Source organism: Dendrobates tinctorius, unplaced genomic scaffold, assembly GCF_039654945.1.
Source record: "Dendrobates tinctorius isolate UK_male_01 unplaced genomic scaffold, ASM3965494v1 ptg000016l, whole genome shotgun sequence".
NCBI classification, from domain to species: domain Eukaryota; kingdom Metazoa; phylum Chordata; class Amphibia; order Anura; family Dendrobatidae; genus Dendrobates; species Dendrobates tinctorius.
In genome coordinates this window covers 43,187,879-43,209,352 of record NW_027361684.1, presented here as the reverse complement: position 1 = coordinate 43,209,352, position 21,474 = coordinate 43,187,879, and the positions used below count along the sequence as shown (strand labels likewise).

Sequence of the window (21,474 nt, the reverse complement as noted above, 5' to 3'; positions counted from 1 at the left end):
ACAGTAAGCAGCCCAGTAAGAGGCACATTGCTGGAGTCAGGGCCTCTGTCTCTACACTGTGTTGTTCTCAGATTAGGTGGCAAAAACCTGGTGACAGATTCCCTTTCAATAAAAGTCATCCATTAGATAATGAAACTTATACAATTTCCCAGCATCGTTTCGGAATCAATTCTTCAAGATCTCTACTTGCTGCCATTTGATTATAGCCCTCGCATGACCAGAGCTGATGGTTCACGCTGACTGCAGACGGAGATCTTTTGCAGGAAAAAAAAAAAAAAAAAAATTGTATAAACTTTTCATTATACAAAAGACAAATGTATTTTCCAAGACCGGAATACACAAGTTATAGCTAAATTAGAACAAAGAAATGAATGGTATCAACAAGAAAGAACAGGAGAGGAAATCGCATTTAATATAAAAAGTTGCTAATAGTAATTAAAGATCTGTATGACCCCAGCATATTTCTGAATACTAAACAAATCTATCGAGAATTGCACTAGTCAATGAACGTATCACTCACATTAGTTGATATGTTTTCAGTGCACAAAATGGAACCATTTATTGTTATCATGAACAGAAAAAAATAAATAAATAAATAATAGACGTTGCTAATCTTTGGTCCAATGGTATAATAATCCATCCGGTCCTTCTGCTAGTAAAATGGGAATTTTTGCAAACAGATATCTTTGTCGTCAATGCCCATTCCCCCCCCCCCCCCCGATTCCTTCCAATGGTATAAATGCATTACCTGCACCGATCAATCACTGGAAACTCTCAGGGCAGCTTGGGTCATCTCAGGCAAAAAAAAAAAAAAAAGTTTTGGGTGGTATTAGTTTCAAACTAATACTAAAGTTGTGAGTCAATGACTCCCCAAATAAATTAAATGAAGAATATGCAAACTCATGACCTACAAGAAGCATTTGGAAAGGGGGATTCTGTATAACTAAAGAACAGCTGGCATTCCACCACCATGTTCAATAGACACTGTTAGGGTAGACATAATGCATAAAAAATGTGCAACAAACCACAATATCACCAACAATTATAAACAGAAATAAATAAAAAATACAGTATTTTTTTTTTTTTTTGTTGCAACTATTATGCAATATAATTTCAGAAACCTGCTGTAAAAAGAATCACATTATAAAGCATTCTTACAGCATGATCTTGAGATTACTACTGTTTTAGTGTCTGCAGTGACCTCGGTTGGCCACCAGGTGGAGTCATGTATAGACACAATTGTGCCGCGATTCTTGATTACATTCTCCGCAGGAAACCGTGCAGAGAGAGGGCACTTGATAAGGATGCACCATAACTTTCAGTCTATTTGTTAATAACCGGAAAAATCCAATCTATAAATTTTTGTATTTCTGTGGCCCCTCCCTCCCCCCCCCCCAAGTTCTCTATATGTCAGGGCCACTTTTATATAAATAGCAATCGTAACCACTTGAATAAATGAGAACAAATGGAATATTTATCCATGTACGCACCCTGGACTGTACACCATACACACATGTAGGCAGCACCTTCTCTTAATCCAGACAACACATAAAAAAGGCAGATTTAGGAAACTGACAAAAAGGATAAGGTCTCTGTTGCCCAATCAGAGTGCAGCTTTCAATTTTCAAGGGTAGAATATAAATTGAAAGCTGCACAGTGATTGGTTGCTGTAAGCAACAAAACCAGTTTGTTTTTTTTAAAAGCAGTTTCATAACTCTCCCTCACGCCGTTTAACCCTTGCGCATCCTTTCCCGGGTCACAGCCAGGCGCAGCACACACCGTGACCCTACACACCCACGCTGCATTTATTAACGGACAGTAAACAACCGGAAAGGGGGGGGGGGGGGAAGTACTGAATACACACTGCATCCACGGGACAGACGCGTGCCGCCCTCACTTCTTTCAGTCACCCAAGAAGCTGACATGGAACCAGCTTCCACATACATGCACCATTCAGACTGAAAATAGCCAAACGTCCTGCTTCCACAAAGAAACAATGTCTGCCGAAAGACGCACACAGTCATACGCAGACTCACAGACAACTACCCTGTCCCCCGTCCCATAAATTGCCCCGCTCCCTTGTCCGCCGGCAGCTCCTCACTTATCGCTTCGGAGGGTGTTGCTGCTGCTGCTGCCGCTGGGCTCTGGACAGCACCCTTAGGTGCCGAGTGCTCAGGAAGTAGATTCGAGCAATAAATCGCAGAGGAGCCCGTGGTGGCTGCTGTTGTTGACCGCTGTTGCACCCCAAAGGCGAGCCACCACATCCTGGGGACTGGGCAGATGGACCCTGAAAAGGAGACAGCACCTCAGCGGGGATCAACAATGCAGGCGCCATCCCACATGGCAGAGGAGGCAGGCGGAATACAGCAGGGGGCATCTGTGAAGGAGCAGCAGGGGATGGGATTGGTTGAACACTGGCCTGAGGGGTTTGATCTCTGGGATTGTGGGGTTTCTCCTTGGGGTTGGAAGGCAGTTTCCTTTCAGGCGGCATTTTGCTGGTTTGGATGGGCAGTTCTCGAGGTCGAGAAGGCTGTTTGCCCCCAGGTGCCACTTCACGAGGCTTCATTTGAGGATCCCGGTTTGGGGGCATTTTGGTGGGTTGAGGGACAGGCAAGGCCTGCTTAGGGGGCAGTTTTCTGGATTGTGGGGGAAGTTCCTGAAGCTTTGGGGCCAGGTTCTGGTCAGAGGGTAGTTTGGTGGGTTGTTGAGGGGGCAATTCCCGGTCGGGAGGCAGTTCTTGGTTTTGGGGGGTTGTGTCCTGTTCAAGAGTCTCTCCCAGAAGCTCAAGCAGCTTCTCATTCTGGATCCTGCGGATGTGACATTGAGCCCGTAGCAAATGGTAAGAATCCAGGAACACAAGGAGAGGGAGGGAGCCCTCCAGGAACAACTGAGAGAGGGCCTAGTGTTGGGGGAGTGAGATGTCACAGATGTAAAGACAGGCACGGCAAGAACATGACAGTGTAATGAAATCATTTCAGCCAGCAAAGATCGAAGAGCAATGGTGTGAGAAACAATGACATATACAAAGGGGAGTAATAATGAATATGTGGAAAAGGGACCATTAGGGGGAAAAGGTTAAAAAAAAAAAAAGAGAGAAAAAGATTGCGTTAGATGTAGATGTTCAACGGGACAAGGACCAGTTCATCTTTTATTTGATTGAAAACTTCCAAAGTTTTATAAGAATAACCTTTATTGTCACTTCTCACAAATCATAAAAAGGTGTATAACACTGTAGTAATGCTTCAGTACATAAATGGATAAAATAATGTAGAACTTCGACAGTTACTGAAATGCCTAAAACTAATACAATGAGTTATGTCTCGCGCAGGGCATGGGGGGTGCACAGGTCTGTCGTTGGGATTCATTGGGTCTCTATATCAGCCCCTCAGGCCCTGCACTAAACTCTGGCTGGAGTGTTCCTTGATAGGGATTTACCCACTATTGACATTTACCACTTGCCCACAGAACAGGTACTACATTTCAGACCCCTGGGACCCCCAACGATTGCTAGAACGGGGGTCAGGCCTGCACCTTTCTACGCTGACCGAACAGCGGAGCCCTGTATTTGGCTGTTTTCCATAGACCCCAATTATCAGATATTTATAACCGATTCTGTGATCAGGTGATAGGTGGTAAATGTTGTTATAGAGGCCAATATACTGTGTGATGGGAAAGCTCCAGTGATGACGGTGCGGTCATGTTCTGCTAACAAAGCCCAATATACAATTCTACGATTATCTTGCTACATGACCGATTCCTGGTCTTCTGCAGGACATGTCCGTTTGCGGTTGTATATGGGCCATCCTTCTGCCCGGCATCATCCCGGTAAATTTGCAGAAATTATTTTACTACTTCTCGGTTTACTCTAGTTCATCTGACCAGCCTTCACGCTAACATGATATATTCTATGACTGCTTATTGCTTTTGGGCAATTAGTGCTTGACAAGTAGGAATCAGTAACACTGACCTCACATTCTGCCTCGGTGCTCTGCAGCTCCTCCTGCAGGTGACTGAGTGCAACATGTGGATTACATTCCTGCAAGAGGCACTCTACAAAAGACAAAGACAGGATTAGCGTCACTGTAACGACCGACCGTACAAAACCTCCACATCAATCACTACAACATGTAAACTCAGAAGGTGGAACTAGAAGGAAATGTCATGCGTTTACTGAACTACCCGTTTTTTTAATTGCATCTTATTCACAATCAAAACAAAAATGACAAAACAGAATGGCACATAGTATTTTGCCTATTTTCACAGAACGTTGATGCATTCAAGTCGTACTCCGTTGCATCAGTCAATGCTAAGTCCTTGCCTTCCCTTTTGGTTTGTTAAGACAAGCTGATACCTGTAAATGAGTGTTTGTTAGGGCTTGCTCACACCGCCGGGTCCGAAGGCAGCCCAATAAAACACTAGATCGCACTTATTCTATGAGTTCGTGCACATGATTGCTTTTTTTTTTTTTTCAATGTTTTAGATCGGTCCAAGGATACAATTGCTGCAAGTCAGAGTTTGATCGAATATTCGGATCACACTCAGCCATGCAAGTCAATGAGTCCATGGAAATCATCAGACTGCACTCGGATGACATCCGAAAGCAGTCCGATTTTCCAGGGATATAGAGAATGGAGATGAAGAATTTTTTCTCTCTGTCCTCTCCTCATCTAAAAGAATCGGATCACACTCTGATGATCACACTGTGATTTGCACAATCAGTCCAATTCTCTCAAATGAGAGACTATACGCTCGTCTGCACCTGCCCTGAGAACGTTCGTTCTCCGATTCGGCTTGTGTAAGGCTGAGTTCACACTTTGCAACCAGATAGTTCTTTTTTGGCTTGGAGTTTTTAAAATTGCGGCAGGTCAGTGTGGCAAAGTAATGCATTACAGACATAAGGTGTGAATGCAGCCCAGACATGCCTGGAGTCACCTGACAAACGAGAAAACCGCTCATTCACTGTGAATTTAATGACAATCTTTCTTCTTATCCAGTGTTGGGTACACAGGTAATTAACAGTCAGTCTCTGTGTACAGAATTTTGGTCAGTCAGTCCAAACAGGCCATAAGGGTGAGTTCACACTGGGCGTTTTTGCTGCGCTTTCTTGCACTGTTTTTTTTATGCTAATTTTCAGCTGCTTTTTCCACTGTCAGAAAACCCTATGAGATTTCAGAAATCACCTGCACACATATTGTTTTTTTGTGTCATCAGGTCATCAAGATTTTGTACTTTGCTGCTTTTTTTGGAAATAGAGTATGTCACTTCTTTCAGCGTTTTTGCAGTGTTTTTCACCCATTGGCTTGAATGCGTGTTGAAAAAACGCAGCAAAACTGCACCTAAACCTGTGTTTTTTGCCACAGCATCTTTCCTGCCAAGAAATCAGGTTTTGCTGCAGAAAAAAAAAGCAACAAAAATGCCCAGTGTGAACTTACCTTTAAGGGGTTGTCGCAACTTTTTTTTTTTTCTCCAAGAACGCACAATCCCTTTGCCTCCCATCTTCCTGCTCCACAGGGGCAGTGCGTTTCCTGAAGATTGACAGTCCACACCAGCAGCATGGTTGCGCCATTGTTTGCTCTTACACGCACTTTGCAATTTTAACCACATAAAAACTTGAGACAACACATTTAAAAGAACTGTCAATTGGACTGTACATAGCTGATTGGCGGTTGTCTAAATGGTCCATTAGAAATAAAGAATGGTAATGGTCTAGAGGTGATTTCTGTAGTTGGGTTTCAAACACATTTTTGTTATATTAATGCACAGATTAGGTTTAATAGAATTCTTTCATTCCGACAAATAAAAGACTGTAGCTAAGTCAGTCCCCTCTCTGTCACAGCCGATATACAGAGAGAGGGGGCTGGCTACTGAAATGGACAAGCAGCTGGCCCACTTCACTGCTCTGGGCATGTGCTAGCAGAGGAATTGGCTCTCCTGTCGTGGACACAAGCTGGAAAACAACCTACTGAGATCGAATCTTGTAACCGAAGGTCGGGGCAACATTCAGATGTAAAGTATATGTGTAAGGGCTCCTAGCCATAACTGTGAAGAAAAAGAAACATTCTGATTTTAATCCAGAAAAGGCTGACGAGTGTTATGTGAGTATAATCCAATTTTAACACCTAGCATCCAAGAGATAGAGACTAAAAGATAATGCTTTGTGTGTGTAGTTAACTGAACATGTTTTTTTTTTAATAAATACATTCCTTTTTGAAAAAAAAAAAAAAAAGAAGTGGTATCCCCCACAAACTTTGGAAAGTTGGAAATTCACCTGCCACGCACAGTAAAATCACAACATGACCCTTCAGAATAGATAGAATACAGATATAAACATTGAAGAGAGATATAAAAAGGTCAGTCACATATATTAGTACAGTGCTTGTGTAGCTTACTGTACATGTATTTTTTTACATACTAAATTATTTTCTGAGTAACAACAAAGGCTATGCAAACAGCTGATATTAATAGCCTAGGAAGGAGCCATGGATATTTGCCTCTTCCCAGACTAAAACATCAGCCCTCAGCCGCCCAAGAAAAGGCGCATCCATAAGATGCACCAATTCTGCCACTTAGCTTTGCTCTTCACACTTTCCCTGGTGTGGTGGTAAGTGGGGTGATAGTTGGGGGGGTTGATGTCACCTTTGTATTGTCAGGTGACATCAAGTCCAGAGGTTAGTAATGAAGAAACATCTATAAGACGCCCCCATTACTAACCCCATTGTGAAATTCTACTCCCTACCCTCTGCCGGTCTCTACCACTCTGATGTAAAGGGTCCTTCGGCATACAGGGTTCTCCTTCAACTTACAGGCTTGTAACATATCTTCCATGTTGTATTATTACTGCCATCTTTTATTCACGGAATTTTCCTGTCCTATGATATTTGCTTATCTTTGTTGAATAGCCTGTTCTTTGTTAAAGAGTTTCCCGGGTTGGTGACTTACAATCACACCCACATCAGAGGGTTTATATAGAGTACTATCTCACTAAATCTGTGTGAGGCTTTATCTTGTGAGGCTTGATTTTGTGATATAGAGAAACGAGGGGCAGGTTTTTTAGCCTTATCATGGGCTTATTGTGCTTGGTATGTTTTTAACTAGTTTTAGTTTTTGTAGTGGTGTGTGTTAAAAAAAAAAATCAATATTTTTGTGACTTATCTATCGTGATCCCTGTGTTTGTGCATGTCCTCTATCCTCTTTACTCTTAGGCTACTTTCACACTAGCGTCGGTACGGGCCCGTCGCAATGCGTCAGGCCGACATACCGACGCATGTTGTGAAAGATTTGCACAACGGGGGGCAGCGGATGCAGTTTTTCAACGCATCCGCTGCCCCATTGTAATGTCCAGGGAGGAGGGGGCGGAGTTTCGGCCGCGCATGCGCGGTCGAAAATGGTGGACACGACGCACAAAAAAACGTTACATGTAACGTTTTTGTGTGCGTCGCCGCCGCCAAAACACGACGCATCCGTCGCACGATGGATGCGACGTGTGGCCATACGTCGCAATGCGTTGCTAATGCAAGTCTATGGAGAAAAAACGCATCCTGCACGCAACTTTGCAGGATGCGTTTTTTCTCCAAAACGACGCATTGCGATGTACGTCACACGACGCTAGTGTGAAAGTAGCCTTAGTGCTTCTTTCTAACATGCTACCGGTGATCCTTTTAAAGGGAATCTGTCACCCCTTTTTTGAGATATCATATAATGATATCATTCAATTGTGTGTCATATAAGGATTCTCTTAGTACTTTTGCTTCCCCCTGACCCCGCACCTTTCATGCATAAATACCTTTTTTATATCGGTTCAGATGTATGTAAACTGCCAGAGTCTGGTCCGATGGGCGGGGCTTATTCACCTGCCCCCCCCCCCCGTCTTGCTCTATACAAGAAGAAATGCATAGAGCAAGACAGGGAGGGGGGGAGCAGGTGAATAAGCCACGCCCAGCGGACCGGACAGCAGCAGCTTACATACATCTGAACCGATATAAAAAAGGTATTTATGCATGAAAGGTGCGGGGTCAGGGGGAAGCAAAAGCACTAAGAGAATCCTTATGTGACACACAATTGAATATCATTATATGATATCTCAAAAAAGGGGTGACAGATTCCCTTTAATAATGGTGGTACCCTCCCTTTTGCTTTGTTTAGCAGCACCACTCCGGCCCAGAAAAAAAAAAACGCTGGAGAGGTGCTTTAAAGGCGGGCTCTCACCACATCTGATATATTCGTTTCACTAAATATTGCATTTCCCATGAAATAGCATTTATAGAGCATGTTTTTGTGGGGTTTTTTTTTATCACATTGTGCCATTTCTCTATTTTTACTCCTAAAAATGTATAAAGCATTGACTACTGGGTGTGACCTACAACCTCACGAATAAGTGCCCAATTATAATAAGCATACAGATCTTGATTTATAGGGCACCAACATATCTCGCAGCATATTACAATTTGAGAAGTTTCATGACAAGCAACCCAAACTTAAAAACAAAGTTGACATTGACTTCATTCATTTATGTGCTTTATTCCATAGAGTACAATCAAGAGGTGACGCGTTTCGGCCTCTATTCCAAAGCCATTTTGAAATCAGCATGGGATACTTGTGGACAAAATGTTTATTCAGTGGACCGCTATCGTTTCAAGCTGCAACAAATAGATGAATGTTCAAGGTTTCTCATTAAGGAGAAAGCAGAAAAAGCCTCTTGCAGATACATCTGACAACGACTTATCTGCCGGGAAAACAGAAGGATAGGGCATCTAAATTTATACTGCCCAATTCATATCTCCAAGATGATGACGGGGGAGAGTTGGCGAGCCCCCGATATGTACATCCATCAGTATCTCCAGGTTTGGCAGGCTTTAGTGTAACACATATTGGAGCCTTCATTGTCTGGATAAAACAAACCCCTAAACCACCCAGTGTTATTGTATAATTGATTATTGGGGTGTTTGGAGTAATGGGTTTTACAAAATAAACCAATTTTACAGAATGCCAATGAATTCCCATCTGCATAAATATTTCCGTTTGCACCATTTTTGACAAATCTCCCCCCAACATCTCAAAGGAAAAGAGGACTATTTTTGGAGTCGCTATTGGCTATTCAGATTCCTTAGCACGTTTCCTAATGCTTAACTCTGATTGGTTGCCATAAGCATCATCTCCCTCTGTCTTTCCACATTTCTGTCAATCAAGAAGCCAAAGTAAGCATGACGATTAACAAGTAATGGAACAAATTGTCGTCAATATAACCATTTTAGCCTCCGTAGACATAATGATCAACAGTCATCGATATTTAAGATCACTAAATACTATCCTTATACCTATAGGCAACCAACATCTCTTAGGGCCCCGTTACACGCAACGATATTGTGAACGATATCGTTGCAACGTCACCAGTTTGGTGACGTTGCAGTGATGTCGAAATGACATCGTTGCGTGTGACACGTAGCAACGATCATTTGGCTGATGGTTAATCGTTGCCTAATGGACTGGGCCATAAATCTATCGTTGGTCTCCCGCTGGGCAGCACACATCACTGCATGTGACAGCGAGAGACCAACGATCAGTGAGCTCCCAGCGCCATACAGCAGACGATGGGAGCTGGTATCCAGGGTAAATAGCAGGTAACTAAGCGCTGCGCGGCCCTTAGATACCCGCTGTTTACCCTGGATACCAGCGTGCTCCCTGGTCCTGATCGCTGGTGAGTCTGCCTATGTGACAGCTCACCAGCGATCAGCTAACTATGTCCCAGTGATCCCATCCACGTCGGATCGTTGGTGGGATCGCTGGGACATTGAAGCGTGTAACGGGGCCCAGAGAAAAACCCTATCGTCACGATAATGTGACCGCTGCGGGTCCTGCTCCTGAAGCCCCACTTGTAACCATCAGAGAAAGTTTTATTACACCATAAATTTAGTACATAGTATTGTATAGAACTTACATAGTGGGACCAAATCAGGAAGAGAGGCGCTTTTGCACTAGCATGAGATAACTGGGGTTGTCTTGTACACTAGATTATGTTAAAAGGGGTTTTCTGGGCACACAGATTATGAAAGCATTGTAAAGTCTATTAAATGAAGAACATTCAGAATCCACTTGCTGCTACAATTCTGCTCTGTGCCTGAGCTGTCACATGTGGTGATGTGACCTCTGGTTCGTTACTTCTTGCTACAGTATGTGCATGGTACAGGGCAGAGATTTCCTGTCTGTGCTTTGAACCATTCAGCCGGCAACTCTGCAGTGAGATCTGAAGACTGATGTTATGGCTGTGATCTGCAAGTTTAGAGTGACTAGGAATGTGCACAGGCAGGGAGAAAGAGCTGGAAGAGGACACAGACATTGTGGAATCCACACAAAACATGTACCGCATTATTCGGACTATAAGACACACTTTATTCCCTCTAAGTTTGGGAGAAAATTGGGGTGCGTCTTCTAGTCGAGGCAATGGCGGTTCATTGGGGGTCACAGGAGGCAGTAGCAGGGTCGCCTGGAAGCTGGCAGTGGCGCAGGAGTGGGGCGATGCTGCGAACCCTGGGCTGGGAAGAGGAGGTGTCCCGGTGGTACGAAGCAAGGGAGGCAGTAGCGGAGCCCTTCAGGAAAATGGCACCAGTGTTGTCCCATGAGCAGATTTAGATCTAACCTCAATGACAAGCCGAGATCTCAATCTGCGCAAGCGCCACCTCCGGAACCATTTTACTGAAGACTACTACAAAGGTGAACAAGCACAAGCGCCGCCCGCAGCTAGGACTGTGCTGGCGCGAAATTTAAAACTGTAACAATATACTGCCACCAGAGACAGCTGAGGAGCAGAAGCAAAGCCAAAAACCCCTACCCAAAGTGCCGCTCCATAGGCCCAAACAACCAGGCTACGGATTTTTACAGTGAAGGTACCTATTAAACCAGTAGGACATCGTCTTTATGCCCATGCATTTAGTTTAACATACCTGATCCTGATGACAGATTCAAAAATGTTTTCCCCATTTTCCGCCTTTAAAACCTAGGTGCGTCATATGGTCCGGTGCGTTTTATGGTCCGAAAAATACTGTAATCTTATGTTGTGACTTTGGCCATAGGGAACAGTGCTGGATGTTCCACAGTGTTAGATTAAATTAGAGTAAATTGATATATTATATGACTCAATGCTCCACTACAGTACTTTGAAAATTACGTTACAATGGAGTAGCAATGCACATGCCCAACCACTGCTCCATTCATGCTCTACGGCGCTCCTGAAAAAAAGGGCCTGCTGTCAAACCCAGACTGATCAATAAGTTATCATCTAAAATGTCAGTGGGTGATAACTATTTTCAACTGGAGAGCCTCTTGAATTAGTAAACTCCCAATTTAGTACAACATATGTACACGCTTCAACCCACGCTACACTCTAAACACTAAGGGGTTAATTCATCATTGATATTGCGCCTCCCCCGCCTCAAGTAAATATGGTTCTCCTTGGTGTCATCAGTTCAGCATTATGGGCATAGTTTGGGTTATCCAGGTGTTTAATCCTGATTTATCATTTGTAACTTTTTGAAATGTAACAAAAAACTTCGTGCAATTTTACTCTAGTACCCTAGTGGAGTACAAAATATGTCTAACATTCTTTTTTTATTCTAAGAAGGTGTAAAATAGCCAAAAAGAATAAGCTTTTTTTTTTTTTTTATATCTGCGCCAATTCATCAAATGTTGTGTGCCCCATTCCAGGAAATGGTCACATAATCCACCAGCGTAAAAAGAAAAACAAGACAAAAAAAATATTTGAAGAAAACACAAATGATGAATCGAGGCCTAAGGGTATATTCACATGGGACAGATGTTTTCCACAAGAACGCACAAGGAAACCGCTACAAATCCACATTTCAGACAGGATTTGTCTTCAAATTTCTTGCTGCGAATAGAGCAAAGTAAAATAATAAAAAAAAAAAAAAACAATCTTCACTTTGCATTGTGCTTCTGTGATTCCGTTGGCTCGTCTCATGTTGGTCACGCTATAACCCAGCCTCCTGTGAAGACCTCTCATCTATGGGACCACTGCAGCCTGTGACTGCCAGCAGCGGTCACTTGGTACGGAATGTCAGCATAGGAAGCAAGGCTGTATCGGTCAGCAACCAAGTGTGGGGACCCAGGCGATTAATTCTAAAAGTAGATTGAGAATGTGGCAGCCTCAGGCAATGGGTTTTGCTGATTTTAGCCTAAATTGGACATAATGGAAAAGATAAGACCATCCCTACCTGGGACTACTGTAGTAGGAAGCAAAAGTATCGAACACAACCCCAAAAAAATATAGAAAACTTTTGCAATATTCAGGTAAGTCAGAAGAAATGTAAAAAAAAATTTTCTTCGTCTTTGGATTCATTAAAATATTAGAAGAAATGAACAGCATCACTATCTCATGAGGGAAATCATTCTAATTGGCAGATCAGTCTGGCACAAGGACGCACTGATAGAACAGCACTCACGGATTTTTCGTAGTTTCCCACGACAAGATGCACACGTCTCGCGCAACAGCTGGTACTTGATTGCCAGGTTGGCTTTTCCCGTCTCCAGTCGTGGGCGAAGGGACAAGTTTTTCTGAGCAAGCTCAAAGTTAGAGGCCAAAGAGGTTCTTCTCTCCTCCTGGAGAGACTGCGCCTACGGGAGAAAGACAGAGATATGGTAACAGACACAGAAGCACAAAACTGAAATGAGATGAAATAAGTTTCGCGATACATGACCAACTATGTTTAAATATTTGGTAACTGCAACAATTTTAAGAACTGTGACCATGTAGAATTCCACTACAGGTTAGGCCTGTTTCTCACATATGTTTTTTGCTTCAGTTGCAATCCGCGAAAATGGCGGGACACGGATCCTCAACTGTTTTGGAAGCAACATGTGCTACCGGACCGTTGCTTTGACGGATCCAGTGACGGGAGAAATTTAAAGGAAACCATGCCCGGGGGGGGAGAGAGAGAGAAAGAATGTGCAGTGACAAATGAGGATCCGGCCAGCCAAAAAACGTTGCATTGTCCGTCCTGTCATGTCAGCGGACGCCAAAATGTTGGTGGATCCGTAAAAAAACGGACCGTCAAGATCCGCCGATAATGAAAGTCAATGGGGAAAAAAAAAGGATCCGGATGTGTGAAACAGGCCTTACGGTGGAGAACTCGTCTTAAGATGCACGAACACGTTAGAGTTAGTCAAACCAACAGATTTCAGTGGTAGAGTCTGACGTGTCGGAGGGCCTCCTAGTTATCTCCGTGACCCACTAAAAGACAAGTCCACTTGGCCTAAGTGAAAATGCATTTGAGTGAGGGAGAGCTGTTCCAGAAAAATAGCTTAATAGGCATTTGGCTGAGAGATATTGAAATGTATGGGCACCTATAGGGTGAATTTGGTCACTGACATAAAGATCTGAAAACTAAATATGGTGACAACCAAGAAGCAAATACGAAAGTTTGATACAAAGCCTTTTTTGTGTTACTGACTAAATAGATCATCTGAAAGAAAAATTATATTTATGATCCAACACACTCATTTTTCTTGATTTGAGCCATTTTCTGAATTGAGTAGTAAAGAAATAAGGCCCTCCCTCCCTCATATATTTCAGACTAATGTCGGCTGAACATGCAGCTATTGGAGGATTTGGCTGACGGGAGGAACCGCCGGGTGACTGATGGTCTGGAGAGATTTCAATCGCGCATGTCCGATTTCGGACTGCCGATTCCATTTTTCTCCAAGAGATAAGCCGCTGGCCAACGTGTTAGTTGGCGGTCTTCTCATAGAAAACACATACATGCTTGACCGAACGAGCACTCCTGTGTACGGGAGAGTCTTGTTCGATCGACAGCTATCTAATATGTATGGCCAGCTTTATTTCCAACAATGGAAGAGTCCACAGGACAGGTGAGAACTTGCTGATCACTGGGGCCTACCACTGGGACCACCTGATGATGTCAAGAGGTTGTCTGAAATGCCGCACTATATTATATATATCAATGGCCATATTCCATCTATGGGACTGCCGGAGATAGTCAAGTACAGTCTCTGGATGTCCCAAGGACACTGGCTACACATATTACAGCCTTGTCTTCTGACTCGGTGGGGGTTCCAGAGATAAACAAGGAGAAATGTGATAGGAAGATGTCAATCAATCCCTGTCCAGCAGCTAGGTCAGTAATATGTGGCCAATACACATGGGCCCCAAGAAATGCCTCTTACCCCGGTATCCATGGCTCTTCGCTCTTCTTTTGATTAGGTGACAGCAAAGTTTTTGATCTTTCATGAAACCCCTTGTCAATATGAAAGCCTGTTATATGTACACCAGAGGCCTAACTAGGGCTGAAAGGAACAAACAGGCCACACTGCCTTGGCCAGGCCATTTAGATACAGGATTAGGGGGTACTTGCCAACCCACCCAGAAGTTTGGGAAGGTACATGTGACTCCTCCAATAATAGAGACCTAACGGAATCCGCACAAAACTCTGAGGCAGAACTTCAAGTTTTTCATTACCATGACGCTGAACCCTGACATCCAGATACACATTCAGGGCCGGGATCGGGAGAGAGTGACTACCACATTGAGCTCGATATTGACATTACTATTATTGTTCTCAGTATCATATTACACACTTATAGCAAACATTATACAAGCACCATACACATATTTGTATGAAATCCGACTTTAGCTTAAGGCTTTGTATATATTTTTGACAATTACTATTATTCTGTTTTTAGGCACATCTAGGGACATGTCAGGTGCCATGTAGTCAGTCAATGCATCAAGAAGTTTGCAGGGGTCACTCATGTTTCCCGTGTTGTTTTCCAATGATGTCCTTATAAGTTCTCATTGAAGACCAACAAAAAAGTCATGTTAACCTTTAGATTAATGTGGCCAGCTTTATTGCCCATATTCATCCCCTGGAGATCCAAACTGGGGCTAGATTTCTAAATGCCAAGTGTTCCCCCTTCATTAATGAGTCTCTGGTCTGCGATACCAATTATTTAGGGATTTGAGATATTATGAATCGATTCGCAGGGTCTGCTCCATCGGCCACATCAGTGATATGTGATTGATGGACGGGAGCACTGAGAACCGCGTCCTAATTCCCGGCATCTGCAGCTCTTCTTTAGATTTGATGGCCAGTCAGGTTGGAGGTGGTTCTCAGGGCTCCTGTCCAGCGATCACAGATTATGGATGTGGACGATGGTCCAAGTCATGAACATTCATTTACATCAACTCTCATAAGGATATTTTACAAGGAAGGGGAAAAAAATCATAGAGAACTCTAATTCAATTTTCACATTTAGGCTGGGGCTACACAGCAACTTTGGCCACCGCACACTGACTGCAACCCACAGGTCACATAGCCAAAAATCACTGTATCCCGCTGCTATATCGCAGCATGATGCAAGTGAATGGGTTCACATTGTGACCCTCAAGGTGTTGTGATCGTAGCAAGCAAGTCACAAAAAGTTGGATCTAGTTGGATATTTTGTGACTCGGAGTCTTGGAAAGTTCTGCAGCCAAGCAGACGTGTGAACATTCCCTTACCGATCGGACGTAGAGATTATTTCAGGATCTGTTTAAAAGCTCCGTAACAGATTATGTTGAAAATATGGGATAAAACAACGCAGCACTTATTTGCCCTATGAGAGAAACCTGCGCCATTGCTGGGAGCTGCTGGAGTCTGACATGGAAGCAGAATGACGCCAATGTGAACAGAGCCTAAGAATTACAAAACTATGTTTTGCAACTCTGCATTCTTAGGAAACGTTAGGGTTCCTAATAAGCAGTAGAAGGGTCAGCTCAACCTCAGTATTGTTGTATATATACCGTACATTTCTTTTTAATAAAAACTGATTCTGACAGAATTGTCATTTTATGCTGACGTGCCTCAGTCATGGTCCCATTCTTTATGGGATTTATCACAGTGCTTTTTTTTTTATTGAGGTCAGAGGGTGACTGACAAAACTAATGTAAATGTGATATCAGTTTAGACCATTTGAAAATGTATTAAAAAATATATACTATACATATTATATATAAACATGCTCTTTTTCTGCCACCGAATAGGTCATGTGTGGTCCCAAGCTCCAGGAAACATTCCCTAAAGAAGTAAATCCTGTCTCAAGGTCCAGAAACCATCCCCTAAGGGCAGTTTCACACGTCAGTGGCCCCGGTACGTGTAGTGACAGTTTTCTCACGTACTGGAGACACTGACACACGTAGACACATTCAAATGAATGGGTCTGTGCAGAAGTCAGCGTGTTTTCACGGACCGTGCATCCGTGTGCAAAACACGGAGACACGTCCGTTTTATCACACACGGCCCGCAACACGTGCAAACGGACAACAGAGTACACTGTCCCCCGTGAGCACGAACGGCCGCAGGGGAAGTAGCGCTACAGTAAGTGCCGGACAGGTCTGGTATATTGTTGGTTGTTTTTTTAAATTTTTTTACAGGTGATCAATGGCTTCCAGATAGGATTAGCAGTGTAATAACGATGGGAAAAATGTGTGGATTATTATTTCATTAAAATACTTTATTCTTAATGTGTGTGTGTTTAATTAACCCTTTTCTTACTATAGGATTAGTAATGGAGAGGTGTCTTATTGACACCTCTCCATTACTAAGCCGGACTCAATGACTCCTTAGAATAGAGAGGTGACATTAACCCCTTATGACCCCACTTGCGACCGCTACAGGGCAAGTGGGAAGAACCTGACAAAGCACCAGAATAGGAGCATCTATTAGATGCGCCTTTTCTGGGTAACCGCGGTCTGCTGTTTTTAGGCTGGGGGGGCCCATATTCATGGCCCCTTACCTGAGAATAGCAGACCGCACCTGTTAGTTTTGCCGGGTTGGTTAAAAAAAATAAGGGGGACACCATGTTTTTTTTGTCATTCATTCTTCCCTTCTCGCGCTGTTGCCGGCAGAGCAGGAGAGAATGACAGCCGAGTTCAGCACCACATGCAGGGGAACAGCCCTTACCGTAGTGCTACTTCCCCTGCGGCTGTCAGCGTGGTACTGATGCGGCACAGGTGTGCCACACAGACATCTCTGGGATCGGTTTTTTCCAGTACCGGAAATATCTGGATGTGTGAAACCACCCTGAAGAAGTAAATCTCGTCTCAAGGTCCAGAAAACATTCCCTAAAGAAGCAAATCTTTTCCCAAGGTCCAGGAAACATTCCTTTAAATAAATGTCATCCTGGTGGAAGACGTTTGAGCCCTGACTAGTGTTCCCGTACTGGGACGTTACCTGGTAAAGGGACAGAGAGAGTTCTTGGAGGATACTTTGAACTGTTCCTACTGCTGTAAGTGCCACTCACATTGCTGCACCTAGTGCCAGTGTCTATCAGAGCACAGAGTAACATGAAAGGAACACGTGGAAGACGGACCGCTGCCAAATTCCCACTGTTCAGAACCCCGGCCAAACCCCACTGATCTTATGGTCACTGATTATTGTGACGTCTATGGCCGGCAGCCAGAAATCACACAAGGCAGGAATACACACCGACCACACAGACGAAGCGACAGACATAAAAGACACAAGGGAAGGGTGACGTGTGTAACCCACCAAACACGGGGAAACACAGAGGACAAAAATGAGGAGGAGAGAAAGGGGAACAAAGGAAAGATGTAAGGGGAGGGAGACGCAAAGAACAGACCAAAAAAGGCTCAGCTCCCCATACAAAGCGTGTCCCTCTGGGCAGTGTGGGGTGCGTGACCAGCACATACACCCCGGCCTCCGCACAAAGGCGCTACAGGTTCCCAGAGCCAGGTGTGGGTGGTCCAGGCCTAGTCTGGGCAGAGAAGCCACACACACAAGGAGGGCAGTGATGCAGGCCTGGCACATCCTCCGTCTACACCCAGTGTATGGCCGGGCACGGCTGTGGGCACCATGTCTGCTGCTCCTCAGAACAATGACAATGCCGTGATTGCAGGTGATAGCTCCTGCCTGGAAAACACGGGGCCTAGAGCAAGCAGCGCTCTGCCATCCGGTGCCCACGCCTCCATGGAGGTGCCCGCTCGCTGCCCTCCCGGTGCCTGCACCCCTGGCGCGGGGGCTGTGCAGGGGAGCGGGCGGCCGCACGGGGCCGGGGAGGCTCAACAGGCAGGGTCTGCAGGTGATGGATGCACACAGCAGCCCCACTACCTGCTCGCTCAGGCGGACGATGCGCTGCAGCTTGCCCTCGTCCTGCAGAAGCTGCCGGAGCTGCTCGGTGCTCAGCACCGCGAATCGGTCCGATGGGCTGGAGCCGCCGCTGCTGCTGCCGCCGGCCTCCGGGGAAGGATCAGTACGGGCGGCGGGCTTCGAGCTGCCTGGCTCCGAGGACAGGTGGGGGCGGGTGACGCCCGGCTTGGCGTTATCGTGCTCCGGGGACGGATGGGAGCGGCTCCCCGGGTTCATGCTGCCGGGCTCCGGGTCCACTCTCAATCCCGCGGTCCCCGCAGTCTGCAGCGGGGGGCGCAATACCCGGAGCGGCCACCAGAGGGCGCCCGGAGTCTTCTCTATGTGTCCAGCTCGCAGTGTAATAGCTGCCGCCTGGAGCTGTGTCTGCCTATACACAGAGCTAAATATACCCCAGCCCTGCACAGAAAGAAATATATATATCCAGGCCCCTTCCTGTGTACAGTCACATGTGCGCAGCAGTGCCCGCTCATAGGCACTCACCGAGCTCTACATAGCAACTAGCTGGCCTGGGAACTTTCAGTGGAGAGCTGAGCACCATGTGAGGGATTCCCCTCTGCCAGCCATTGTACAGACATGGCAGCAGGTCACTTGTAGCACCCGAGCATCGTGGATCGGATACTCCATGATTATTAGCTTATGCTTTACTGGGAAAGTAAATGGCTTTTATTATAATAACAACATTAACAGCCAGCAAAATCACAAAGCTGAAATATGTCCCCAAATAAAGAAAAGCACTTGGAAATAAAAAAAAAGAAAGGTAATCCAGCTGAAACCGACATCTCTGTTCCATTAAATGGGTTGTCCGGCCTAAAACAACAAGTCTGCAGTCTCTATGTGAGTCCTCACCGCGCACGCTGCTCGCTGCCAGGGTTCTCCAGTGTCTGTGCGCATACTGCTCTCTGCCAGGGTTCTCCAGTGTCAGTGCGCACACTGCTCGCTGCCAGGGTTCTCCAGTGTCAGTGCGCACACTGCTCGCTGCCAGGGTTCTCCAGTGTCAGTGCGCACACTGCTCGCTGCCAGGGTTCTCCAGTGTCAGTGCGCACACTGCTCGCTGCCAGGATTCTCCAGTGTCTGTGCGCACACTGCTCGCTGCCAGGGTTCTCCAGTGTCAGTGCACACACTGCTCGCTGCCAGGGTTCTCCAGTGTCAGTGCGCACACTGCTCGCTGCCAGGGTTCTCCAGTGTCAGTGCGCACACTGCTCGCTGCCAGGGTTCTCCAGTGTCAGTGCGCACACTGCTCGCTGCCAGGGTTCTCCAGTGTCAGTGCGCACACTGCTCACTGCCAGGGTTCTCCAGTGTCAGTGCGCACACTGCTCGCTGCCAGGGTTCTCCAGTGTCAGTGCGCACACTGCTCGCTGCCAGGGTTCTCCAGTGTCAGTGCGCACGCTGCTCGCTGCCAGGGTTCTCCAGTGTCAGTGCGCACGCTGCTCACTGCCAGGGTTCTCCAGTGTCAGTGCGCACACTGCTCGCTGCCAGGGTTCTCCAGTGTCAGTGCGCACACTGCTCGCTGCCAGGGTTCTCCAGTGTCAGTGCGCACACTGCTCGCTGCCAGGATTCTCCAGTGTCTGTGCGCACACTGCTCGCTGCCAGGGTTCTCCAGTGTCAGTGCGCACACTGCTCGCTGCCAGGGTTCTCCAGTGTCAGTGCGCACACTGCTCGCTGCCAGGGTTCTCCAGTGTCAGTGCGCACACTGCTCGCTGCCAGGGTTCTCCAGTGTCAGTGCGCACACTGCTCGCTGCCAGGATTCTCCAGTGTCACCGCGCACGCTGCTCACTGCCAGGGTTCTCCAGTGTCAGTGCGCACACTGCTCGCTGCCAGGGTTCTCCAGTGTCAGTGCGCACACTGCTCGCTGCCAGGATTCTCCAGTGTCTGTGCGCACACTGCTCGCTGCCAGGGTTCTCCAGTGTCAGTGCACACACTGCTCGCTGCCAGGGTTCTCCAGTGTCAGTGCGCACACTGCTCGCTGCCAGGGTTCTCCAGTGTCAGTGCGCACACTGCTCGCTGCCAGGGTTCTCCAGTGTCAGTGCGCACACTGCTCGCTGCCAGGGTTCTCCAGTGTCAGTGCGCACACTGCTCGCTGCCAGGGTTCTCCAGTGTCAGTGCGCACGCTGCTCGCTGCCAGGATTCTCCAGTGTCTGTGCGCACACTGCTCGCTGCCAGGGTTCTCCAGTGTCAGTGCGCACACTGCTCGCTGCCAGGGTTCTCCAGTGTCAGTGCGCACGCTGCTCGCTGCCAGGGTTCTCCAGTGTCAGTGCGCACGCTGCTCGCTGCCAGGATTCTCCAGTGTCAGTGCGCACGCTGCTCGCTGCCAGGGTTCTCCAGTGTCAGTGCGCACGCTGCTCGCTGCCAGGATTCTCCAGTGTCACCGCGCACGCTGCTCGCTGCCAGGGTTCTCCAGTGTCAGTGCGCACGCTGCTCGCTGCCAGGGTTCTCCAGTGTCAGTGCGCACACTGCTCGCTGCCAGGGTTCTCCAGTGTCAGTGCGCACACTGCTCGCTGCCAGGGTTCTCCAGTGTCAGTGCGCACGCTGCTCGCTGCCAGGGTTCTCCAGTGTCAGTGCGCACGCTGCTCGCTGCCAGGATTCTCCAGATTCTCCAGTGTCACCGCGCACGCTGCTCACTGCCAGGGTTCTCCAGTGTCAGTGCGCACACTGCTCGCTGCCAGGGTTCTCCAGTGTCAGTGCGCACACTGCTCGCTGCCAGGGTTCTCCAGTGTCAGTGCGCACACTGCTCGCTGCCAGGGTTCTCCAGTGTCAGTGCGCACACTGCTCGCTGCCAGGATTCTCCAGTGTCTGTGCGCACACTGCTCGCTGCCAGGGTTCTCCAGTGTCTGTGCGCACACTGCTCGCTGCCAGGGTTCTCCAGTGTCAGTGCACACACTGCTCGCTGCCAGGGTTCTCCAGTGTCAGTGCGCACACTGCTCGCTGCCAGGGTTCTCCAGTGTCAGTGCGCACACTGCTCGCTGCCAGGGTTCTCCAGTGTCAGTGCGCACACTGCTCGCTGCCAGGGTTCTCCAGTGTCAGTGCGCACACTGCTCGCTGCCAGGGTTCTCCAGTGTCAGTGCGCACGCTGCTCGCTGCCAGGATTCTCCAGTGTCTGTGCGCACGCTGCTCGCTGCCAGGGTTCTCCAGTGTCAGTGCGCACACTGCTCGCTGCCAGGGTTCTCCAGTGTCAGTGCGCACGCTGCTCGCTGCCAGGATTCTCCAGTGTCAGTGCGCACGCTGCTCGCTGCCAGGGTTCTCCAGTGTCAGTGCGCACGCTGCTCGCTGCCAGGATTCTCCAGTGTCAGTGCGCACGCTGCTC

The 21,474-nt window shown here is 46.9% G+C and overlaps 1 protein-coding gene across 1 annotated transcript; it reads right to left on the bottom strand.

Annotated features, from left to right (window-relative positions):
- Window positions 1–389: 389 nt before the first annotated feature.
- VPS37D (VPS37D subunit of ESCRT-I) lies at window positions 390–18,557 on the bottom strand. Its single transcript, XM_073565757.1, has 4 exons — window positions 18,135–18,557; window positions 12,453–12,624; window positions 3,968–4,050; window positions 390–2,899 (listed from the first exon to the last, which is right to left on the bottom strand). Exons 1-4 carry the CDS (start codon window positions 18,387–18,389, stop codon window positions 2,102–2,104), a joined length of 1,308 nt encoding a protein of 435 aa, XP_073421858.1. The 5' UTR covers window positions 18,390–18,557; the 3' UTR covers window positions 390–2,101.
- Between the last annotated feature and the right edge of the window lie 2,917 nt (window positions 18,558–21,474).

Excerpts from the sequence above, each read along its gene's own strand:
- VPS37D (XM_073565757.1), bottom strand. The coding sequence starts at position 18,389 with ATGAACCCGGGGAGCCGCTCCCATCCGTCCCCGGAGCACGATAACGCC. Across the intron at positions 12,625-18,134 it reads TCGTCCGCCTGAGCGAGCAG|GCGCAGTCTCTCCAGGAGGA; the intron begins GTAGTGGGGCTG and ends TTTCTCCCGTAG. Across the intron at positions 4,051-12,452 it reads TGGGAAACTACGAAAAATCC|AGTGCCTCTTGCAGGAATGT; the intron begins GTGAGTGCTGTT and ends TGTCTTTTGTAG.